At 46.8% G+C, this 19,276-nt stretch overlaps 1 protein-coding gene across 4 annotated transcripts; it reads right to left on the reverse strand.

Moving 5' to 3' along the window:
• Positions 1–643: 643 nt before the first annotated feature.
• On the reverse strand, positions 644–8,868 carry SLC35G1 (solute carrier family 35 member G1). 4 transcript variants are annotated; one of them, XM_073904428.1, is made up of 3 exons: positions 8,621–8,868; positions 3,526–3,634; positions 644–1,498 (listed from the first exon to the last, which is right to left on the reverse strand). In XM_073904428.1, exons 1-3 carry the CDS (start codon positions 8,796–8,798, stop codon positions 760–762), a joined length of 1,026 nt encoding a protein of 341 aa, XP_073760529.1. In that variant the 5' UTR covers positions 8,799–8,868; the 3' UTR covers positions 644–759. The 4 variants fall into 4 exon arrangements, with proteins under 4 accessions (XP_073760529.1, XP_025736742.1, XP_025736741.1 ...); XM_025880957.2 differs by having other exon boundaries at positions 3,526–3,703; XM_025880956.2 differs by having other exon boundaries at positions 3,526–3,706.
• Positions 8,869–19,276: the final 10,408 nt, after the last annotated feature.

Here is a 19,276-nt window from a genome sequence, read left to right on the forward strand (position 1 = left end):
TTAGAAAGTTAAGAAAAATGTAGTGCAGTTTCAAAAAAACAAAGGACAAGTTAAAATTATAGAATGATAGCTACAGTTGTGAATGCCACTGAACAGAAAACTTCTAGCCAAACCTGGTGATCAAAAACTTTTTTTTTTTAAAGTTTACATATAAAAATTCTGGCATCAAAATGAAAAGGCACTCATATGGGTTAAAAGAATGATAATCATTTATAAAAGCCTTGAAAATAAGGCTAATTCATTTGTATTATTAACACCATTAAGTAGGCACCTTTTCCAAGTGTCAGCTTTGGCCTCCTAAATGGAATTAGGTTTCAAATGAATTTCCAACATAATACCAATTATAGCAGCATTATAATCAGTAAGTTTCTTAGCCTCTACACTGCTAAAAGAGCATCTAAAATTTCCTACCCACCTATATCCCATCAGTACCAAAAATACACTTTAAAAAATTACATATTATTTATACCAGTCATAGAACATTTTGCAGTTTCCTTTTTTCCAACTAATGATCTGTCCTCTTACTGCCACCCCAACAACAAAAAACCCAAAGAGAAACCAAAACCAAAACAATTGAGAAAAAAAAATTGCTAGACCACACTGGTTAATTCTTAGCTAATTAAAGACATACCATATTCAAAAATGGTACTTTAATTATGAAATTTATTAAGTATAATCAGTGAAGGAAATGCAGATTTTCCAGGTGTGTGCACGTGCGGCGTGTCCGCCCTGGGGGACCGTGCATTCAGCAGCAAAGCCTCATTTGGAACCCTGGCACCATTTCCGCACGGCCGCGCCCGTGCTACTGGCTATGACGCACAGGGCCCCGCCCACTGTCCACCACGTGGGCACATCATGAAAGAAAATAATCTGGAAGATGAAAGCGAAGACCACATCCATAGTCTTCATTATTGCCACTGGCCCTGCTTTTTCTATTTGGATGGCTTTCGTGAGAAACACCTGACCCCCCAAACCAAACAGGCCGATGAGGATGAGAAACAGCCTGTCCAACCCGCAGTAGGGCAGACTCCATTCCCCGATGATGAAGAGGACAATGATGCTCTCCAGGAGGCCGAGGATGACGTAATACCAGATGCTCAGGAAGTAGTCCACGGACTTCCCCATCTTTCTGAGGATGACCAGGGTCAGGGCGGCGAACACGGCGTGCGCGACCGCTGCGATCGTGCCCTTCAGGTGAAGGGAGTAGCTTTCGCCCCTGCCCGCGGCACTGGCACCAAACAGAAACGGGGGCCTCACTATAAGGATCACGCCAGTGATGGTGAAGACGGTGAAGAGGCCATCCCAAGGGCTGTATTTCTCCTTGAGAAATATGCAAGCAAAGATAGATGTGAACACGGGCGAGCTAAACGTGATGACAGTGGCGTCGGCGAGGGATGTTGCCTGGAAAGCGTAGTACAGTAGGATCATGGAGGTAGAACCCAGGACTCCTCTGAGCAAGAGGAAAATTCGTTGACCCTTGGGGCCCATAAACCCAGTTCTGTAAATTCAAACGGAGGAACACACATTAAACCAACTTGGTATTTGTTTTTAATATTGCAATTCTTGATTAAACATTATTTTTGAAGTCCTAACTGTCAAAAAATAAGGGACTAGTAAATTAATTATAATGCCCACAACTGAATAGTATACACCTTTAAAAAATGGTATCTAATTATAACTAAAAACATGAAAGTGTTCACAGTATAAGCAAAAATAGCAAAAGAGAACTCCATAAATAGTATAATTATAATTAGGCAAATCTAGTTTTTCCTATGTCTATACAGGCTTGCAAACAAGACAAAAAGGAAAATGTACTGAAATGTTCATAGTGGGTAAACTTTAATAGGTAGACGCATAATTTTTCTTATTTCCCCCCAATTTTCTACAATGACAATACATGATTTTTGTAATAAATACAATTTCAAGATTGAACTGTCCTACATTTTGGTCCTGGCTAGTATGCATTGCCAATCTTACGAGTTTTTCTATAAAAGCTGAGGCAATGCTAAAATTTATTTTAGCCATTGACTGTGAGACAACTTTTCATTGTTCTCTGCAGGAAGAGTTAAAATACACTGAAAAAGAACATATAGCATTTGGATAAGTATAATAACTGCCACTCAATTTTCTTTTTATTAAATCTTTACCAAGCAGAGTGCTGGGTACATGTCAGGGTAGCACAGCTTGCTGACCTGGTGTCAGCCCTGAGCATCTCTCTGAAGGCTAGCCTGTAGGCCTGACATGAGGACTCCTGGGTTTCTGGGGTTAGAAATGAAAGCATAGGTCACCTTTGACTCATACCTTGAAAATACCTGGAATACCATATCATCTTCCATGATAATGAAACATAAAATAGGTCAAAACAGATTGGTGCTAAGGATTTAAAAAATTCTTCCAGTGCCTTCCCCTGCCAATTCTTTTATTATGGGGATGATAATTGTGTTAGCGTCAGTGGTCTGTTACCACCCTTAGAAATTTCTGAAGTCTCACCATCATTTCCTAAAATATTGAGACTTTTCCACACTTACACAGGAATTTCTGACGATATTAATTAGTAAATTTTCACCTTTTTCACCAAATCCTCAGGATACGGAGTAAAACTATTCCAAATGCATCTGTACTGTGTTACACATACAAGGAGACTTTGGTGGCACATGACTGAAGCATTTAGTTTAGGGTTTAAGCCTTTTTGCCCAAAGAGAGAAAGAACCAGACTGCCACCAGGCATCCAACTGGTCTCTTCTCCAAGGCTTCCAAGTACACAGGGGAGGGTAGAGGTTATAATGGTGTGAGAGAGGCCTAATTTTAACCTCGGAAAGGGTGGGGAGGGGGCTATATGGAAGGGAAAGAGGTGCTGGGTAGGGACAGGAAAGATGGGGAATATAGTCTTCAAATACTGTTGCATTCTGCATAAAGTGCTCTAAGCTATAATCAATTTTATTTGGCCCTTGCAGCCAAGGTGCCAGATAGAAAACAAAGAGTGTAATTCCCTCCAGTTCACAGATGAGGACACTAAATATGAAACTATTTAAAAAGGCCTTGCTCAAGATTACCTTATCCCTTTCCCACATCACCCTAGGGGGAAGACCTGGATATTATTACGGTAACCTTCTGTTTGCCCTGATAACAGAGCAGCCCATTCTACTTAAAGAAACATTGATATTAGGAGGCACCACGACTTTTTCTCATTTACTTTTTTCTTCTAAATACCAGTTATGCCAAGGGAAAGAAGGGAGGGTGGTACAAGATGGAGGGAATTGTGTATAAGGAATGCTTTGTTCTCAAAATGAGGAATGGAGAATAACTGTATCTCTTTCCCCTCCTTCGCTGGGCATGTGGTTTGTGCTTATGAGAGCATCTTCTGTGGGTGGGTCCTTGTGACTTTTTAGTAATCAGAGCCAAAGGGTGTAGGAACTGGTAAATCTATGGGAGCGATAAAGCAGCCACTATAGAATAATTCAAGCAGTTCAAAAGATTTACAAACATTTGTTAATACCTTCTACTTTGCAGATAAGAAATACTTACTTTCTGTATATTAAACAAGGGATAATGACTAGCATTTGGAACACACATCGGAATGCACTAATTTCTACAGCATGGACGTCTTGCACTTTTTTAACAAATAAAGAGGCCACTGAGAAAAGGAAGGCGGACAATAATGTATAAAACAAGCCAAGTCCAGGACAGGGTGCTTTCTTCTTGGCTTCTGAAAAAGATTAAGTTCTGGTTAGTCCTTGCTTCCAAGTATATGTTTTATTATTTTCACTTAGGAATTGAGAAAAATGGAACAGTGTTAATGGCTAACAGGCTACCAATGCTATTTCCTAAGCATATCCATTCTCTGGACCTGAACCATTTCCCCACCAAGAATGAAGAATCATTGAGGAAAGCAACAATTTAAACCCATAATTTTTAAATGCAGTTTTACCTGATAAAATGGATTTCCTTTGGTTCACTGAGGAATCACCCCTCACTTACAAGTCAAAAAAGTAAAAATGCTTGCCAAGACAGTGAGAGAAATCTTTAAGAAATGCTTGTCAAGATGGCTAGAGAAAAATGCTTCCAAGTGGTAATTTATAGCATCTCACTGGTGAACCAGGCTTTATGAAGGAAGTGTTCTTTTCTGGACAACAGTTTATAGCTGTGTCATATGGCTACTTGTTGATTATCTTACTTCCCCCACAAGCCTGTGAACTCTTCCAGGCTGGGACCTCACTGTCTTGTTTATGCCTGGCTCATGGAAGATCCTGATTAAATATTTGCTGAATGAAAGAATATGAGAGAACTTCATGGAAAGATGCCAAGTCTAACACCACTGGCGACAGAAGGCTCTCTGTTTTGTTATTTTGAGCCGTTAATCAAATCTTTTACTTTTCATGGTTTACGATTGATCTTCCGCTTAGAGCATAAACTCTTCGAGGGCAAGGGGGCTAGGGTATCTACCCCTCTGACCTCAAAGTGCTTTAAAACGAAATTTTTTAAAAATTAGAACTGTCGTTAAGCACCAACTTCTTGGCTAGCTCTGAATCAGGAAACTTCTGCTTTCTCTAAAGCATCACATATTCAATCCATTAACGACAGTCTGTATGAGCATTAACCTCTTGTTTCACCACCTCCTCTATCTTAGTTACCTAAGACAGGAGTAGAATCTGTTTTCAATCTCATACCCCCTCCCCACCCCACCATTCAGAGGGAAGCAAAAAGGGACAGGATGAACAGAGAACTCCCTAAAAGACAGGTGGACGGAGGGATATAGTAATATTTTTTTCTTTTTTGAAACGAATACAGAAACAAGGAGAGAATAAGAAGGAAACACTACTGGCCCTCATCAGTTAAGAGTATAGCAAAACAGAAGCGTGTATTGTTTGGGCACTTGCAATTTATAGTAAAACTAGGATCACCATTCCAGTCTAGGAATTTATAATGTGTTACTCGGCTATAGAACGGTATTGCGTAATAATGTTTTTAAAAAAAATGCCCTCCTCTGATAAATGCAAACACCAGGTAATACATTTCAACATCCTCATAGCCGTGAGATACCTTTGCCCATGAGTGACAAACACTTTGTGAATTGGGACCAAAGTATGATGATGCACAATCTTTCCAGGAGCATTCTACAGCCTGACGTGTGTAGTAAAAGATGCCATTGTGGTCAGAGGCCTCTCCCTTTTCCTGTTCCAGGTGTACAGCCGAAGAAAATCATTTGGAGCTAGCGGTCGTCATGTCAAGGGTGATAGGTTGTAAGTGCCAGAATCCTCCACATTCTGTTCACTACCTATGTGCTCAGATACCACAGAAACAAACTGTACATACTCAGCCCATGAGACGGAAACTTTAGAAGACTTCCAAGTTAAGCACCACAAAATACATGCCTTGGCTGTGGTCAGTCTGAGAGTTCAGCTTCTGAAATTTCAGAGTCCAGGTCCAAATAAAATAGTTTTTCTTAAAAGAAGCCCAACTCATACATAGAACCTGCACCCTTAGAACAGGAAGATCAAGGACAGAAAATATCTCCCTGGTCTATATTTCAAGGATCTTCTCCAACCTAAACTTTTAAATTTTTCTCCAGGAATATTTTAACTTAACAAGATATTTTAACTCTTTTAAAACTTAATTTTACCCCCCTGGTTCTGATTATCTTTCTTTTTTTTTTAAGATTTTATTTATTTATTTGAGAGAGAGAGAATGAGAGATAGAGAGCACGAGAGGGAAGAGGGTCACAGGGAGAAGCTGACTCCCTGCTGAGCAGGGAGCCTGATGTGGGACTCGATCCCAGGACTCCAGGATCATGACCTGAGCCGAAGGCAGTCGCTTAACCAACTGAGCCACCCAGGCGCCCCGATTATCTTGTCTCTTAAAACATAGCCACTCACATATTTTCTTGCCTATAAACACTTAAGGCCCATGATTGCTGACTGGGACAGGGCAGTTGTTACAAGGCCTGGCTGAACTTGGTTGTTTGTTATGAAGGTGAGGCCTGGTTCTACTCAGGCAGACCTGTCTCTTACTGAACAATAATTTCCATTCTGCCAATGGAGATGAACAAGAGAGTGGCATAATCCAAAGAGGCATTTGCTTATGTAATGTGCTTATGATCATATTCCACTACAAGCATAGCTAATAATTTGGCAACTCTAAATAATTCAGATTAAGTAAGTGGCCACAGTGCAATTTCCCAAATTAGAAGAAAACTGAAAAGTTGCTCAGTTTTTCTATCCTCTGCTTTAAACTGTGATTCACAACTCTGGCTGGGAATGAGAATTGACTGAGTTAACTTTTTAAACTTCAATTCCTGAGCCCTACTCCAGACCCACTGATACAAGATCTCTGCAATGGTAAAAAGCTCCACCAGCTTGAGAACCAGGGCTACACCAGAGAACTCCTTCCAGGGACATAAGAGGCACAGATCGAAGACAACCTCTCCTTGCTTCCGTCCAAGATCCACACTGTCATTCAAGAAAATAAACAGATGTCTTAGGACAGCTGTATGCTGTCTGTGAAGGTTATCCAAGAATGTAGAAAACTGGTTTAACAGTTTCAACCTGAACTTGAAAATGAGCTTTCTTGAGATACCCATGATCAAGCCGTCAAAATGATACTGTCACAAAGTTCAATGACAACATTTCTCTGGCAATCCTGTTTTCAGAATATTATCTGCTTATCTTACAATAACTATTACTAAGTCTTACTATTTGCAATTTTCTTTGAAGTTAAAATACTCAAGATTCCTAAGTGCAGTCGCTTATATTGGTTTATCATTTTGCCATGTGCTGCCTGAGTGTACAGTATTCCTCTTTGGCTCACAACAGCAGAAACATTTAAGAGTTCGTAAAGACTGACTCAGCATTCCACCAAAATGACATTCAGCCATAAAAACTGTAAGGTGAGAAATTCACCTCTTCACGGACTGCACATCTGGTCAGCACAGCACTGCTCTAGAGCCGCCAGCCCATCCATAAATAATCAGAAGTCTGATCATTTCTGTTAGCATTTAGGACAAAAATGGAGCCAAGAATCATCTTCTGGGGTTCATCTCTCTAAACTGCGGCAAGTTCATAACACAGAAAGGGGGAAATGGGATTGGGGAAGAGGCATAGAAATCAGGGGTCACATTTAGTGGAGGTCACCCAGAGGATGAGATGATACAGACTGTGTAACTTTGTCTTGAAAGGAGATCTACCTTTTTCCTCTTCTTCTAGGAAGATGCTCCAGGTGGGTGGTGTAGTTTAAGGAGGAATGTGCTTGAAGTAGCACTGTGGTCAACACAAAGGGCCTTGGCCTGGGTCTCTGGCATGCTGGGATCCTTAACCTTGGTGCTGCAGGGACCTGTGCCATGTCTCACCCACAAATGCCAGATCTAGGGAAAACAAGGCAACCCCCGCCCGGAAGCCCTCATCTTCCTGGGCTTCACTTTCCTCATCTGTGGAAGGAAGAGGTTGAACAAGATCAAGGTGATATTACACAGGGTACTGGGCTCTGGAGACAAGTCTGTGAACCTCTTCACAATGTTATGTAAGATTGTGTATCTGCCTTGTTTAGGATTAGTTGCTAAGAAAGTCCTATATTTGTTTCAGGTCTATGATATAATGATTCAAGTTTTAAAAAATAGGAAAAAAAATCACAAAATATTCATTATATTAATAATGGAAATCTGGCTTAGTTCAGTGTGAGCTGTTATGGATATACTGTAAAAATTTACAACAAAAAAGTCCTCCTAACCCCAAAAGTTTAAAAACCAGTGGTCCCGGGCGCCTGGGTGGCTCAGTCCTTAAGCGTCTGCCTTCGGCTCAAGTCATGATCCCAGAGTCCTGGGATCGAGTCCCGCATCGGGCTCCCCGCTCCGCGGGAAGCCTGCTTCTCCCTCTCCCCCTGCTCCTGTTCCCTCTCTGGCTGTGTCTCTCTCTGTCAAATAAATAAAATCTTTTTAAATAAATAAATAAAAACCAGTGGTCCCACTCAAATCTGCCTAAGATTCTAAGATTCTGAGGCAAACATTTTCTAGACTCTATACTTGCCTTTTTTTTTTTTAATTAAGTAGGCTCCATGTCCAGCATGGAGCCCAACTCGGGACTTGAACTCAGAACCCTGACATTAAGACCTCAGCCGAGATCAAGAGTCCTACGCTTAACGGACTGAGCCACCCAGGCACCCCATACTCTGCTTTTCAACTTCCTTTTGAAGGAAAACCGCTTACCGTCGTCATCAGTGTTCATAGTTTACCTCCCTCCCAACCTCTCAGCTGGTTGCGGGATGGCCTCTTACTGAGCCCCCAAACCTCCAACCTCCGGCAGGGCGCACCGAACTGCAATCTGACTCGGCGGTCCTGCCCGCCGAGTTTATAACACTTTAATTATAGGAACAGTTTCAGAATCCCAAAAGGGTTCCAAACACAATCAGAAACTTTCTCCGGTCTTCGCGCCAGCGGGGACGAAAGGGGCTTCTGCTTTGCAGACCCCCAGGTGAGGACTCGAGGGTTTTCCCCAGCTCTGAGCAGGGTAGGGATGGGGGGCGCGGTCCTCACTGCGCCTCCGGCCCGCAGCTGCGGGGACCCTCGCCCGCTGGCGTCCGCATCCCCACCCCAGGGGCAAGACCCGAGCTCGGGTCTGCACCCCACACTCACCCTGCGGAGCACACAAGGCGCACGGCGAGGAGCCAAACAGCCAGCACCTGCCGGGGCCAGGCGTCCCCGCTGCCTCGGCCGCCGCGGGCTCCTCGATGGCGCCCTGAGGCGGGTCGTCCGTCAGCCGCAGCCCAGGCTCTGGCACCTCGGCTGCCCCGGTGCTGTCCAGGGGCCGCATCGCGCGGCCGGCGCTCTCCCCCGCGCCCCGGCGTGTAGCGCGGGGAGCAGCGGCTCCGCAGCCCTGCTCTTCCGGCCGGCGGTGAGGCGGGGCGCATGCGCGCGCGGCCCTCCGCCCCCTGCCGGGGACCGCGCTTGTCCTCCGCTGCCCTCTTACCTTCAGCTCCTGAAGCCTCCTGCGCAGGAGGAGATGCCCCACCTCCCTGGTCTGGCGCTGGTGCCCACAACTAGTCCGAGGGCGGCCTCCCTTCTGCTGCGGTCCGGCTAGACTGGCCAGGGGCTTGGAGTCATCCTTCCCCAGGCACAGCGGACCCCTTTCTTTCGTTGCAAAGAGAGGGAGGGGACGCCTGTGGGTCCTGTGGCCTTCTCTTGGGGTAGGCCGTCGGGAGGTTAGGAGAGTGTGCGTTTATTTAATGGTGTGGCACCGCATTCAGCGCCTCTGGAATAACCTGGAGTCCTTGACAAACACTGTGCCTGCCTTTGTCTCCTTGCCAGTTATCCGGGGAAGGTAGAATTTTCCTGGTTTTAGGTAAGAAAAAAAAAGGATTAGCACATAACCATAGGGAAAATATATCCGTAAGACTGGGGCAGAGCCCATTTATGTGTTCTTTGTAACAGTAGGCATTCATTATTGGTCTTTTTTTTTTTTAATTTCTTTTTTTGGTTAACTGAGACAGCCTAATTTGGTTAGATGTAAGATTCCAATAATCTGACATAATTGCGCCCAGTAAAGTAAAAAAACATATGTCATTTGGCCCCAGGATCCCTGGAATTCAGTAATAGGCTCTTTATGTTTAGGTAGTTCTTCTTTCATCTCTGCTTGCTTTAAATGTGAAAGGGCAGTGTCTGGGCAGGGATGAACCTGCCTAAACTATTCTAGGTCCAAGTGCAAGCAGATTACCAACCAAGAGAGTAGTTTGTCTTTACTCAGGTATTTGCAAAAAATGGTCAACAACTGAAAAATACTGAAGTCAGGAATCCTGGGTTCTGCCTCTGATTCTCTCCCTGACTATGTGACCTCAGACAGTCACCACCTACTACTTGAGGCCTTGGTTATTTGAGATAAAATATTTCCCTTCCTATTTTGCAGAGTTGTGCAAATCAAGTCCAGTGATGTGGGCAAAAGCACAGTGTCACTTGAAAAGCACTTTACTGGAAAATCAAGGTGTATTTTTATTTTTTTATTTTTTTTTAAAGATTTTTATTTATTTGACAGAGAGACACAGCAAGAGAGGGAACAGAAGCAGGGGGAGTGGGAGAGGGAGAAGCAGGCTTCCCGCGGAACAGGGAGCCTGATATGGGGCTCGATCCCAGGACCCTGGGATCATGACCTGAGCCGAAGGCAGATGCTTAATGACTAAGCCACTCAGGCGCCCCACAAGGTGTATTTTTATATAAGGTGAACATATAATTTATCCTCTAAACTGGACCCCCCTTTTAGAGAGTAGAAGAAGGAGCTTTCAAAAATTATGCAGGGCAATAGGCATAAACCGGGATTAGTGTAGGCAAGCTGGGACAAATGGCCGCCTGATTTCTAATTTGGTGAATATATACCTTTGCCTTGTCTTAAAAAGAATTTAAGGCTGCTTATAAAACATATGAAACTGATTTTGGTGGTGGTGGTGGTGGTATTTTAGTGGGGAAATTGTAGGGAAGGGTGGTGAAGGTGATAGATCATGATTATGAAGCAAGAACCAAAAAATTTCTCCAAACATCTAGAAATCAAGTGCAGTTTCACAACTGCATTTATTTGTAAGACTTAGATGTGCAGAGTGTTTGAAGAGTCCCTGCAATATTGTGATTTACAGGAAGTATATATTCGGTCATTCACATATTTATTTGCTCTTCAGCCAAGGTTCTGGGCTCACAGCTCTCAAAACCCTTGGAATTCCCTGAGCAATAAGAGCAATGGAAGCAACTTTTGTCTTAATATTTGGTCGCTTGTCCTTAGTTCCTAAAATAGCTTCAGAGCCATAAGGGTGTTATGGGCATCTTGTTATTCATAACAAACCTCTTTCTACCACAACTGGGTTTATGTTAATGAGGTTATCTGAAAACACCTAAGGATGGGGCCTTGTTGCCAGGGAAACCATCCAGTGATTAGAGGGTTGGCACTGGCAGTCCCGCTGGACACCTGTGGGGAAGGGGCAGGGATTGAGTTCAATCACCAATGGCCAATGATTTAATTAATCATGCCTATATAATGAATCATCCATAAAAACCTCCAAAGGATGGAGTTTGGAGAGCTTCCTGTTGGTGAGCACATGGAGGTACTGGGAGAATGGGTCTCCTGGGGAGCACAAAGAAGCCCTGAGTTCCTTCCCCATACTTTGCCCTGTGGCTCTCTTCCATTTGGCTAGTCCTGATTATAGCTTTTTATAGTAAACTGGTGATCTAGGGAGTAAAATGCTTCTCTTAGTTCTGTGAGTTGCTGTAGCAAATTCATCAAATCTGAGGCAAGGGTCTTGGGAACTCCCAATCTATAGCTGGTGGGTCAGAAGCACACAAAATAACCTGGACTTGTAATTAGCATCTGAATGGGTGGGGAGCAGCCTCGTAGGACTGAGTCCCTAAACTGTGGGGTCTGACACTATCTCTGGGTAAATAGGGTCAGAATTGAGTTGAATTATAGGACACCCAGCTGGTGTCTGGAGAATTATTGTTTGTGTGGGGAAACCTCCCACTGCCCACCCCCCTCCCCAGTGGAATTGGGTCCGGGAACCCTGTTAGTTTCCCTTTTCAATTAGTAAAGATGGTGGTTAGGATGTGTAAGGAAGAAAGAATTGGATGATTTGAGCAAGAAATATCGACTACTTTACTTTCAATACCATCCTCCAAAAAAGGAGAAGAAAGTAGGTACCGCACCAGTATTGACTAGGGTGACTTAAGGGTGATGGGATAATTTGGGTCTTGCATTTTATTCCCTTTCACTTCCTCCCCTCTGCTGCCGACAGTGATATATGAAAGATAGCAGTCACTTTAGTTTTTCTTGTTTGCTGAACAAACAAGAGCCACAGAAATATAAAAAGCAACTGATAAGGAAAATAATGGACCAGACTAAGTCAGAAGACTTGCTCCAAGTTGCAGTTCTACCCAGCAGAGGCATGGAGGAGCTAAGTTTTTCTTTGAGCATTGTTATTTCTAGACTCTGGTGACAATGACTTACAGCTGGAGAGAGGTGGGCTTTCCCCACAGGGTGAAGGGTGGGGCAGAATCCTGAGGTGGAGGGAAACCAGCTCAGAGCCCACTGCAGTAGTCTGAGGTTCTGACCTCAAGGCAGAGGAGGCAGGGAGAAAGGACTGCTTTTGAGGTAGCTGGTTGATAAGAGTGGACAGGATTTGTGGACTCATAGGAAGCAACGTTGCTTCTGTAGGCAAAATCATGCAGTGTTGCAACTGAAATTCTGCTTCTCAAGGAATTCAATCCTTTAGTGAGAACAGGGGCTCTCACTCTAATGCCAGGTAACCACAGTGGGTGGCACTCCCACAGTTCTGGTATCATTAAGGAAGAAGGAAGATGAAAGTAGAAGAGGGGTGGTGATGAAGGATAGTTGGAAGGCAGGCATGCAGGCAGGGACAAGGCCCCGCCCTCAGAGGAAATCACCCTTAAAGGCATTTTACACCACCCTGGAAGGAGCCCTCCACCTTTTCCCTTGTGATAGATAGATGACAAAAACCTGATTGATGACAGGTACAGGGGGTTAATCAGATTAAAACAGCCCTCCCGGGGCACCTGGGTGGCTCAGTCAGTTAATTGGTTAAACTGCCTTCACCTTAGGTCATGGACCCAGGGTCCTGGGATTGAACCCCGCCTTGCCTTTTGGGCTCCTTGCTCAGCTGGGAGCCTGCTTCTCCCTCTCCCTCTGCCTGCCACTCCCCCTTTGTGTGCTCTCTCTGTCAAATAAATAAAATCCTTAAAAAATAAAATAATAAGGTTATGGAACCTGGACTGGATCGCCCAACGGAAGAACCAAGTGGCACTCAGAGATCTTGGAGGATAGGAGGTTTATGTAAGGCTGGTGGGCTCAGAGGAGAGTGGTCTCCAAAGGTCTGAGCCCTGGAGCACAAACAAAGGGGGCAATTTATACACTGCTACTTATGCATACTTGGCACTTTTGGTGCGTGAGCGAAGCGGGGCAGGGAGAAGAACCCAGAAGAGCCCCTGGGCAAGGGCTGGGACTCTCTCGCTGGCTTGGTCGGCCATCTTAAGACAGATTTTCCTTATCATTCCCCCCCTTGATGCCCCTTTATTTTTTTTTTAAGATTTTATTTATTCATTTGAGACAGAGAGAGAGAGTACATGAGCAGGGGGAGAGGCAGAGGGAGAGGGAGAAGCAGGTTTCCCGCTGAGTCAGGAGCCTGATGTGGCACTCGATCCCAGGACCCCGGGACCACGACCTGAGCAGAAGGCAGACGCTCAACCATTTGAGCCACCCAGGTGCTCCCTTGATGCCCCTTTAAACACCTAGTTTAGAGGGCATTTTCATCTTCTAAGGGGCGATAATGAGTAAGGAGTAACTGGAGTCTGATTTAGCAATTTGAGTAGTGATATACCTAGTAAGGGCATTAAGAATACAAGGACCAAATGCTACTATGAGGAGAAGCAATAGGAGGGGGCCGACTAGGGGGGCGAACCAAGGGAACCATTGTGAGAGGGTATCCCACCAAGTTGTCCACTGGAGTGATTCCCACCGGTGATGTACTCTTTCCTGTAACTGGGTCAGAGTTTCTTGGATCACCCCCGACTCATTAGCATAGAAACAATATTCCTCCTGTAAGAAGAGGCAGAGCCCCCTTGTGCGGCCATGAGCAAGTCGAGCCCACGCCTGTTTTGGAGGGCCACTAAGCCAGTGACTCGAGTTGGCGCTGCAGAGCCAGGGCTGACTGAGTGAGGGCAGAAAAATCTGCCCTGAGTTGTTGAGTTAACCCCTGGTACTGAACCTGAGACATCCCGAAGCCAGTGGCGCCAAGGGCAGCACCTGATGCAGCCAGCAGGCTTACAATAAGAGGGATGGCCATGGGGGAGCGTCGAGGGCGGCTAGGACGTCTCCATATGAGTGGGGCATCACTCCCGGGGAGGACTGAATGATCGGGTAAGAGACTGACAAGCATGCATGATTGATCGTGTGGGGTGATGCAGATGTATACACCTCGATCACAAGCCAGAAAAGTGTTAGGTGCATAGACCCAACTATAGCCCGTGATGGGAGAGGAACAGTTGCCATACAGCAGTACCGGAGCCAGAAAGGGATAATCTGCGGTCCCCGGTGCTGAGGTGGGAGGTGACGCAGTAGACTGGTTGAGGATGACACCTAGGTATTGGATGGGACCGGGCTTTATACAGATCCAGCAGTCGGACGCTAGGGGTGGATTTGAGTGGTTAAGTGCTTGGTGGGAGGCGTTAATCATACCAAACAGTTGCGCTATAGATGCTTGCTGCATGTGGATGGGGGACCCAGGGATGCACCAGGGTGAGTTATTTTCTGTTTGACTCTGAGGGTTGACTGCAAGGCTTGGAGTGAACATGGACTTAATCATAAACTTGGCCATGGGGTCGGTCCCTATAGAGTGATACTGGCCCAAGAGGAGAGTGATTCCTATGGCCCATGACGTGGCATTGGGTTCTAGGACTGAGAGAGTGAGCGGTATACAGTGATTGTTAGGGCAAGAGGATGGGGTGGCGCTGTGTGACAAGGAAATCTGGATGTCACTGTGCTGTTTAAGGCTCCACCACCCATTGGACCATTGTTCCATTCCCAGCCAAGTTGCCACCCAGGACTCGCATCCCCAGGCTTGTGAGTAGAACAGGGGGCAGGTGTTTGGCTGTTGAGGCATAGGGCCCCCACAGATGTAGATATCTACCAGCTGGTAACCTGAGTGAGGGTCATGGTAGGAACACCATCTATGAGGTTCCCAGGAGGTATCAAGAAGCTGGCATCCATCAAAACGGAGGTCAACCTTTGGTGTGTGCCCATCCCAGGTGGAAGAAGTCAGTGGGGGCTCTGGTGCGGGATTGAGGGGGATAAGCTGGAAAGTCCATTTGCCAGTAATGGTGATACAAGAGTTTGCCCTGCTTGCCGGGCCGGGCAAGCTAGAGGCAGTGCAGAGGAACAGCATACCAGGTAGCAGAAGACCAGGATTGACTGGGGCCAGGAAAACCATGGTGAAATGCACTCAGAAGTAGAGAGCAGAAGGCCAGTAAAATTGGGATCTATGACCTTAGGTAGAGGGAGCCATCATGGTTAACCCGTCAGCAGATGAAACCTGTGGACAAGTAAGTGCAGTAATACACCCTAGGGACACCCAATAAGCAATGACAATGGTGAGCCTCTGGGGGGAAAGTCTGGTCAGGAGGGGCAACAGTGTAGAGTCCGACTTCCAAGATGAGGGAAATCATGCCGATGAGAGCCAGGGACCACGGTGAGCAGATGTGCATCAGTCGGTGGAGTCTCGTCGAAAGTGAAGCCAGAGTGGGTTCGTGAAGTCTGACTGGACTCTCCACTGGTGTGGCTTCTTGTCCGAATGATGAGCTTTCTTCACTCTTGAGTGGTGGACCCACAGAGTGACACCTGAGACCTTGAGGGCAGTAGGGGTGGTTAGAACAATGTGGGGCCCTGTCCACTGCGGTTTGAGGGGGTTTTTCTTCCAATCTTTGACCCAAACTGACTCCCCTGTCTGGAAGGAGTGTACCTGAGACCCTAAGGAGATTGGGGCCCTCTCAATGGTGTACTTTTCTAATTTATTTAGGGTGGCCCCCAGGGCCTGAAGCTGCTCCTTTATCTCTTTATCTCTAACCTGATGCAAGTTTCCTGGAAGGCTTCCCAAGCACAGGAGAGGCTGTTCATATATTAATTTGAATGGGAAGAAACCTGATGTCTGGGTGTGCAGTGAGCATGCAGGAGAGCTAGGGGTAGCAGTTCTGGCCATAGGAGGTTAGTCTCCTGACAAAACTTGGCTAAGGTTCCCTTGAGGGTGTGATTCATTTGCTCTACTTTCCCTGAACTTTGGGGCCAGTAAGCGGTGTGGAGTCTCCAGGTGATGTTGAGAGATTTGGTCAAGACCTGTACAATGTCTGCCACAAATGTGGGTCCATTGTCACTATGGATTGTTAATGGCAGGCCGAACCGGCGCACGATCTCCCGCAAGAGGACTTTAACTACTTCCCGGCTTTGCTCCATTCTGGTCGGGAAGGCTTCGACCCACCCAGAGTATGTGCATACTATTACTAGGAGATACTTGAACCCCCTGCTCGGCTGCACATCTGTGAAGTCTACCTCTAGATCTTTGAAGGGGGTTGTTCCCATCCTCTGGACATGTGGCGGGGGCTGTGGTGCAGACTGAGCATTATTTTTAGCACAGGTTATGCCTCGTTCACTCATTGCTCGGCATAGTGCCGGCAGCTGACTGATGTAGTAGTGCTTCCTGAGAAGGGCTCTAATGCAGTTTTTCCCAGCTGAGTGAGTTGGTGGTATTCCTTGACTAGATGCCCTCCAGTTGCTGTTGGAACAAAGATGTGCCCATCTGGCATTATCCACCATCCCTTTTCAGTCAGGGTGGCCCCCTCAGCCATGGCCCATTCCTTTTCCTTTTTAGTGTAACTGGGCAGAGGGACTTCTTCCGGGGGTGTGAGGGCCATGGTGAGGGAAGGGGCTCTGTCTATGTCCTCACTGACTGCAGTCTTGGCTGTCTCATCTGCCAGACAATTTCCCCACGCTATGGGGTGTCCCTTACAGTGCAGGATTGCTACTTCCTTTGGAAGCCAGATGGCTTCAAGGAGTCTCAGTATCTCCTCCTTGTTCTTGATAGCTTTTCCTGCTGTGGTTAGGAGGCCCCTTTCCTTGTAGATGGCTCCATGTATATGTACAGTAACAAAGGCGTTTGTTGGAAAGGAAGCGGTGTCCCTGTGCGTTCATGAGGGACACAACTGCATGAGGGACCTTGACATTAAGTTCTTGCCCCAGGGTAAGTTTGTCCGCCTCCTTGATGAGTAGGACTATGGCTGCCAGCACCCTGAGGAACGGTGGCTGTCCCGCTGCCACAGGGTCCAGCTTCTTTGACAGGTAAGCTACTGGCCATTGCCAGGCTCCAACAGTCTGGGTGAGTACCCCGAGTGCTATTTTTTCCTTTTCATGCACAAAGAGATTGAAGGGTTTTTCTACATCTGGTAGGCCCAGGGCTGGAGCCTGCCCCAGGGTGGTCTTTATCTCTGTGAAAGCAGCTTCTGCTTCCTCAGTCCAGGAAGAGGGTACTTGATCTGGTCCCCCTAAGAGATCATAAAGGGGTCTTGCTATTGCCGAGAACCCAGGGATCCAGATGCGGCAGAATCCTGCAGCCCCCAGAAATTCTCGTAGGCCCCCTTTTGTCTGGGGCTGTGGCAGGGAGATGATGGCCCTTTTCCTCTCCGGCCCTAGTTCTCTTTTCCCTTGGGTGAGGAGGAAACCAAGGTGTCAGACCTGTTGTTGGCAGATGTGTGCCTTCTTCCATGAGGCTCGGTATCCTGAGTCTGACAGGAGCTGTAGGAAGGCCTTGGTGGGTTACTGGTTAGGAGAAGGTCATCCACATTCTGGAGGAGGGTGCATCGTGTGACCTCTCTTGGGAAGCTGGTGAGGCCCATGGCCAGCACTTCCCCAAAGAGGGTTGGTGAGTTTTTAAACCCCTGCGGGAGGCGCGTCCAAGTCAGTTGCATCTGGTGCCCTGTATCAGGTTCAGTCCATTCAAAGGCAAACAGTGGCTGGCTCTGGGGAGCTAAGCGGAGGCAGAAGAAGGCATCCTTCAAATCCAGGCAAGTGAACCATCTGGCCAGCCCTGGGATTTGGCCGAGAAGGGTGTATGGATTCAGGACCACTGGGTGCAGAGAGATGGTCACCTTGTTGATGGCCTGCAGGTCTTGAACTGGTTGCTATCCCCCTCCTGGCTTCTTGACTGGCAAGAGTGGGGTATTCCAGGTCGACTGGCACTTGACTAGAATACCTGCTTCTTTGAGTTTGGTCAGATGTTCTTGGATGCTGATCTTAGCTTCTTGTGGAAGGGGCTATTGCCTTTGCCTCTGAGGTTGGGCTCCTGGGATCAGTTCAACAATGATAGGAGCCCAATTCTGGGCTAGTCCAGGTGGGTTGTTTTCAGCCCATACTGAAGGGAAGGTGATTCTGAACTCTGGTAGGCTGCTCGGTTGGGCCTGGGCACAGAATAGCCTCCATTCTTCTTCCCTTGGCATGGTAATTGCTAGTATTAGAGGCCCCGTCTCCTCTTGCCTTTGGTTCAGTCAGAGGCTAGTATGTCCAGTGGGCTCAAAGGTTATCTAAGCCCCAAGCTTGGAGAGTATGTCTTGGCTCAGGAGAGGGATGGGGCAATCAGGCAGATAAAGGGATTCATGTCGGACCTTGTGGCCCCTGAGTTCACACTGGCGAGGCTGGCAAAAGGGCTGTTGTATCTCCTACGTCCCAGTGGCCTCAAGGATGGTCGCAGTCCTTTTGCTGAAAGGGACCACTGAGGAGGTGACAACAGAGTGCTCAGCCCCAGTATCAACCATTAAAGTCACTGGTTGGCCCCCCACCTTCATTCTGATCGTGGGCTCATGGGGGCCGAGGAGGAAAGAGCCCAGTCCCCCTCAGTCTGAGTCCATTCCCGCAAGGCCTGTGAGGTCCTCCTCTCAGGGTTCTTCCTTTTAGCGGCTGGGCTTTTGAGCCTTTCCCCAGTTGGGACATTCGTTTTTCCAGTGCTCTTTCTTTTTATGGTAGGCACGTTGATCCCTTGTCAAGGGGGTTCTGGGCTTCCCCCCTTTCAATGGCTGGGGTCACCCCGTCTTTGTGTTGTCCTTTTCTTTCAGGGCAGTGGCAAGGAGGCTGACTTTCTTTTTCATCTTTTTGTCAGCCTCCCGTTCGGCTGCGACCTCCCTGTTCATGTAGACCTATTGGCAATCTCTATTAGTTGGGTGATATTCCTCCCGGCGAAACCTTCTAGTTTCTGAAGTTTTTTTCTGATGTCTGGGGTGGCCTGAGCCACGAAGGAGGTGTTTACCATCTGTTGGCTTTCCTGTGCCTCGGGGTCAAATGGAGTATATATCCTGTAGGCTTCACATAGTCTTTTGTAGTAGTCCCCGGGGGACTCCCCTGGTTGTTGAGTGACCAAGGATATCTTAGTCATGTTCATGGGTTTCTTAGCTCCTGCCTGGATTCCCTGGAGCAGGGCCTCCTGGTACTACTGGCGGATGTGGGCCTGTCCCTTGGTTGTGGTGAAGTCCCATACTGGGTGCTCTTCGGGTGCGGCCGTATTAGCCCAGGCAGCAGGGTTGATGACTCCCACTGGTACGTGCTCTTCCAGGTATTGCTGTGCACCTTTCATTATTCTCCTCTTTTCCTTTATGTTAAACAGGGTATGGAGTAACTGTTGGCAGTCTTCCCAGGTTGGCCGATGAGTCTGGAAGAGGGATTCTATGAGGTCTACCATGGCCTGCGGTTTCTCAGAGTAGGATGTGATGTTA

The sequence above is a fragment of the Callorhinus ursinus genome, unplaced genomic scaffold (genome assembly GCF_003265705.2).
Source record: "Callorhinus ursinus isolate GAN/ISIS: 27379988/994484 unplaced genomic scaffold, GSC_fseal_2.0 scaffold20, whole genome shotgun sequence".
Lineage (NCBI taxonomy): Eukaryota > Metazoa > Chordata > Mammalia > Carnivora > Otariidae > Callorhinus > Callorhinus ursinus.

What these genes read in the sequence shown, in the direction of transcription:
- SLC35G1 (XM_025880956.2), bottom strand. Translation starts at nt 8,798, where the DNA reads ATGCGGCCCCTGGACAGCACCGGGGCAGCCGAGGTGCCAGAGCCTGGG. An exon ending in CGCCTTGTGTGCTCCGCAGG is followed by an intron (nt 3,707 to 8,620) that starts GTGAGTGTGGGG and finishes AATCTTTTTCAG; the next exon opens with AAGCCAAGAAGAAAGCACCC. An exon ending in CCTTGTTTAATATACAGAAA is followed by an intron (nt 1,499 to 3,525) that starts GTAAGTATTTCT and finishes TTGAATTTACAG; the next exon opens with AACTGGGTTTATGGGCCCCA.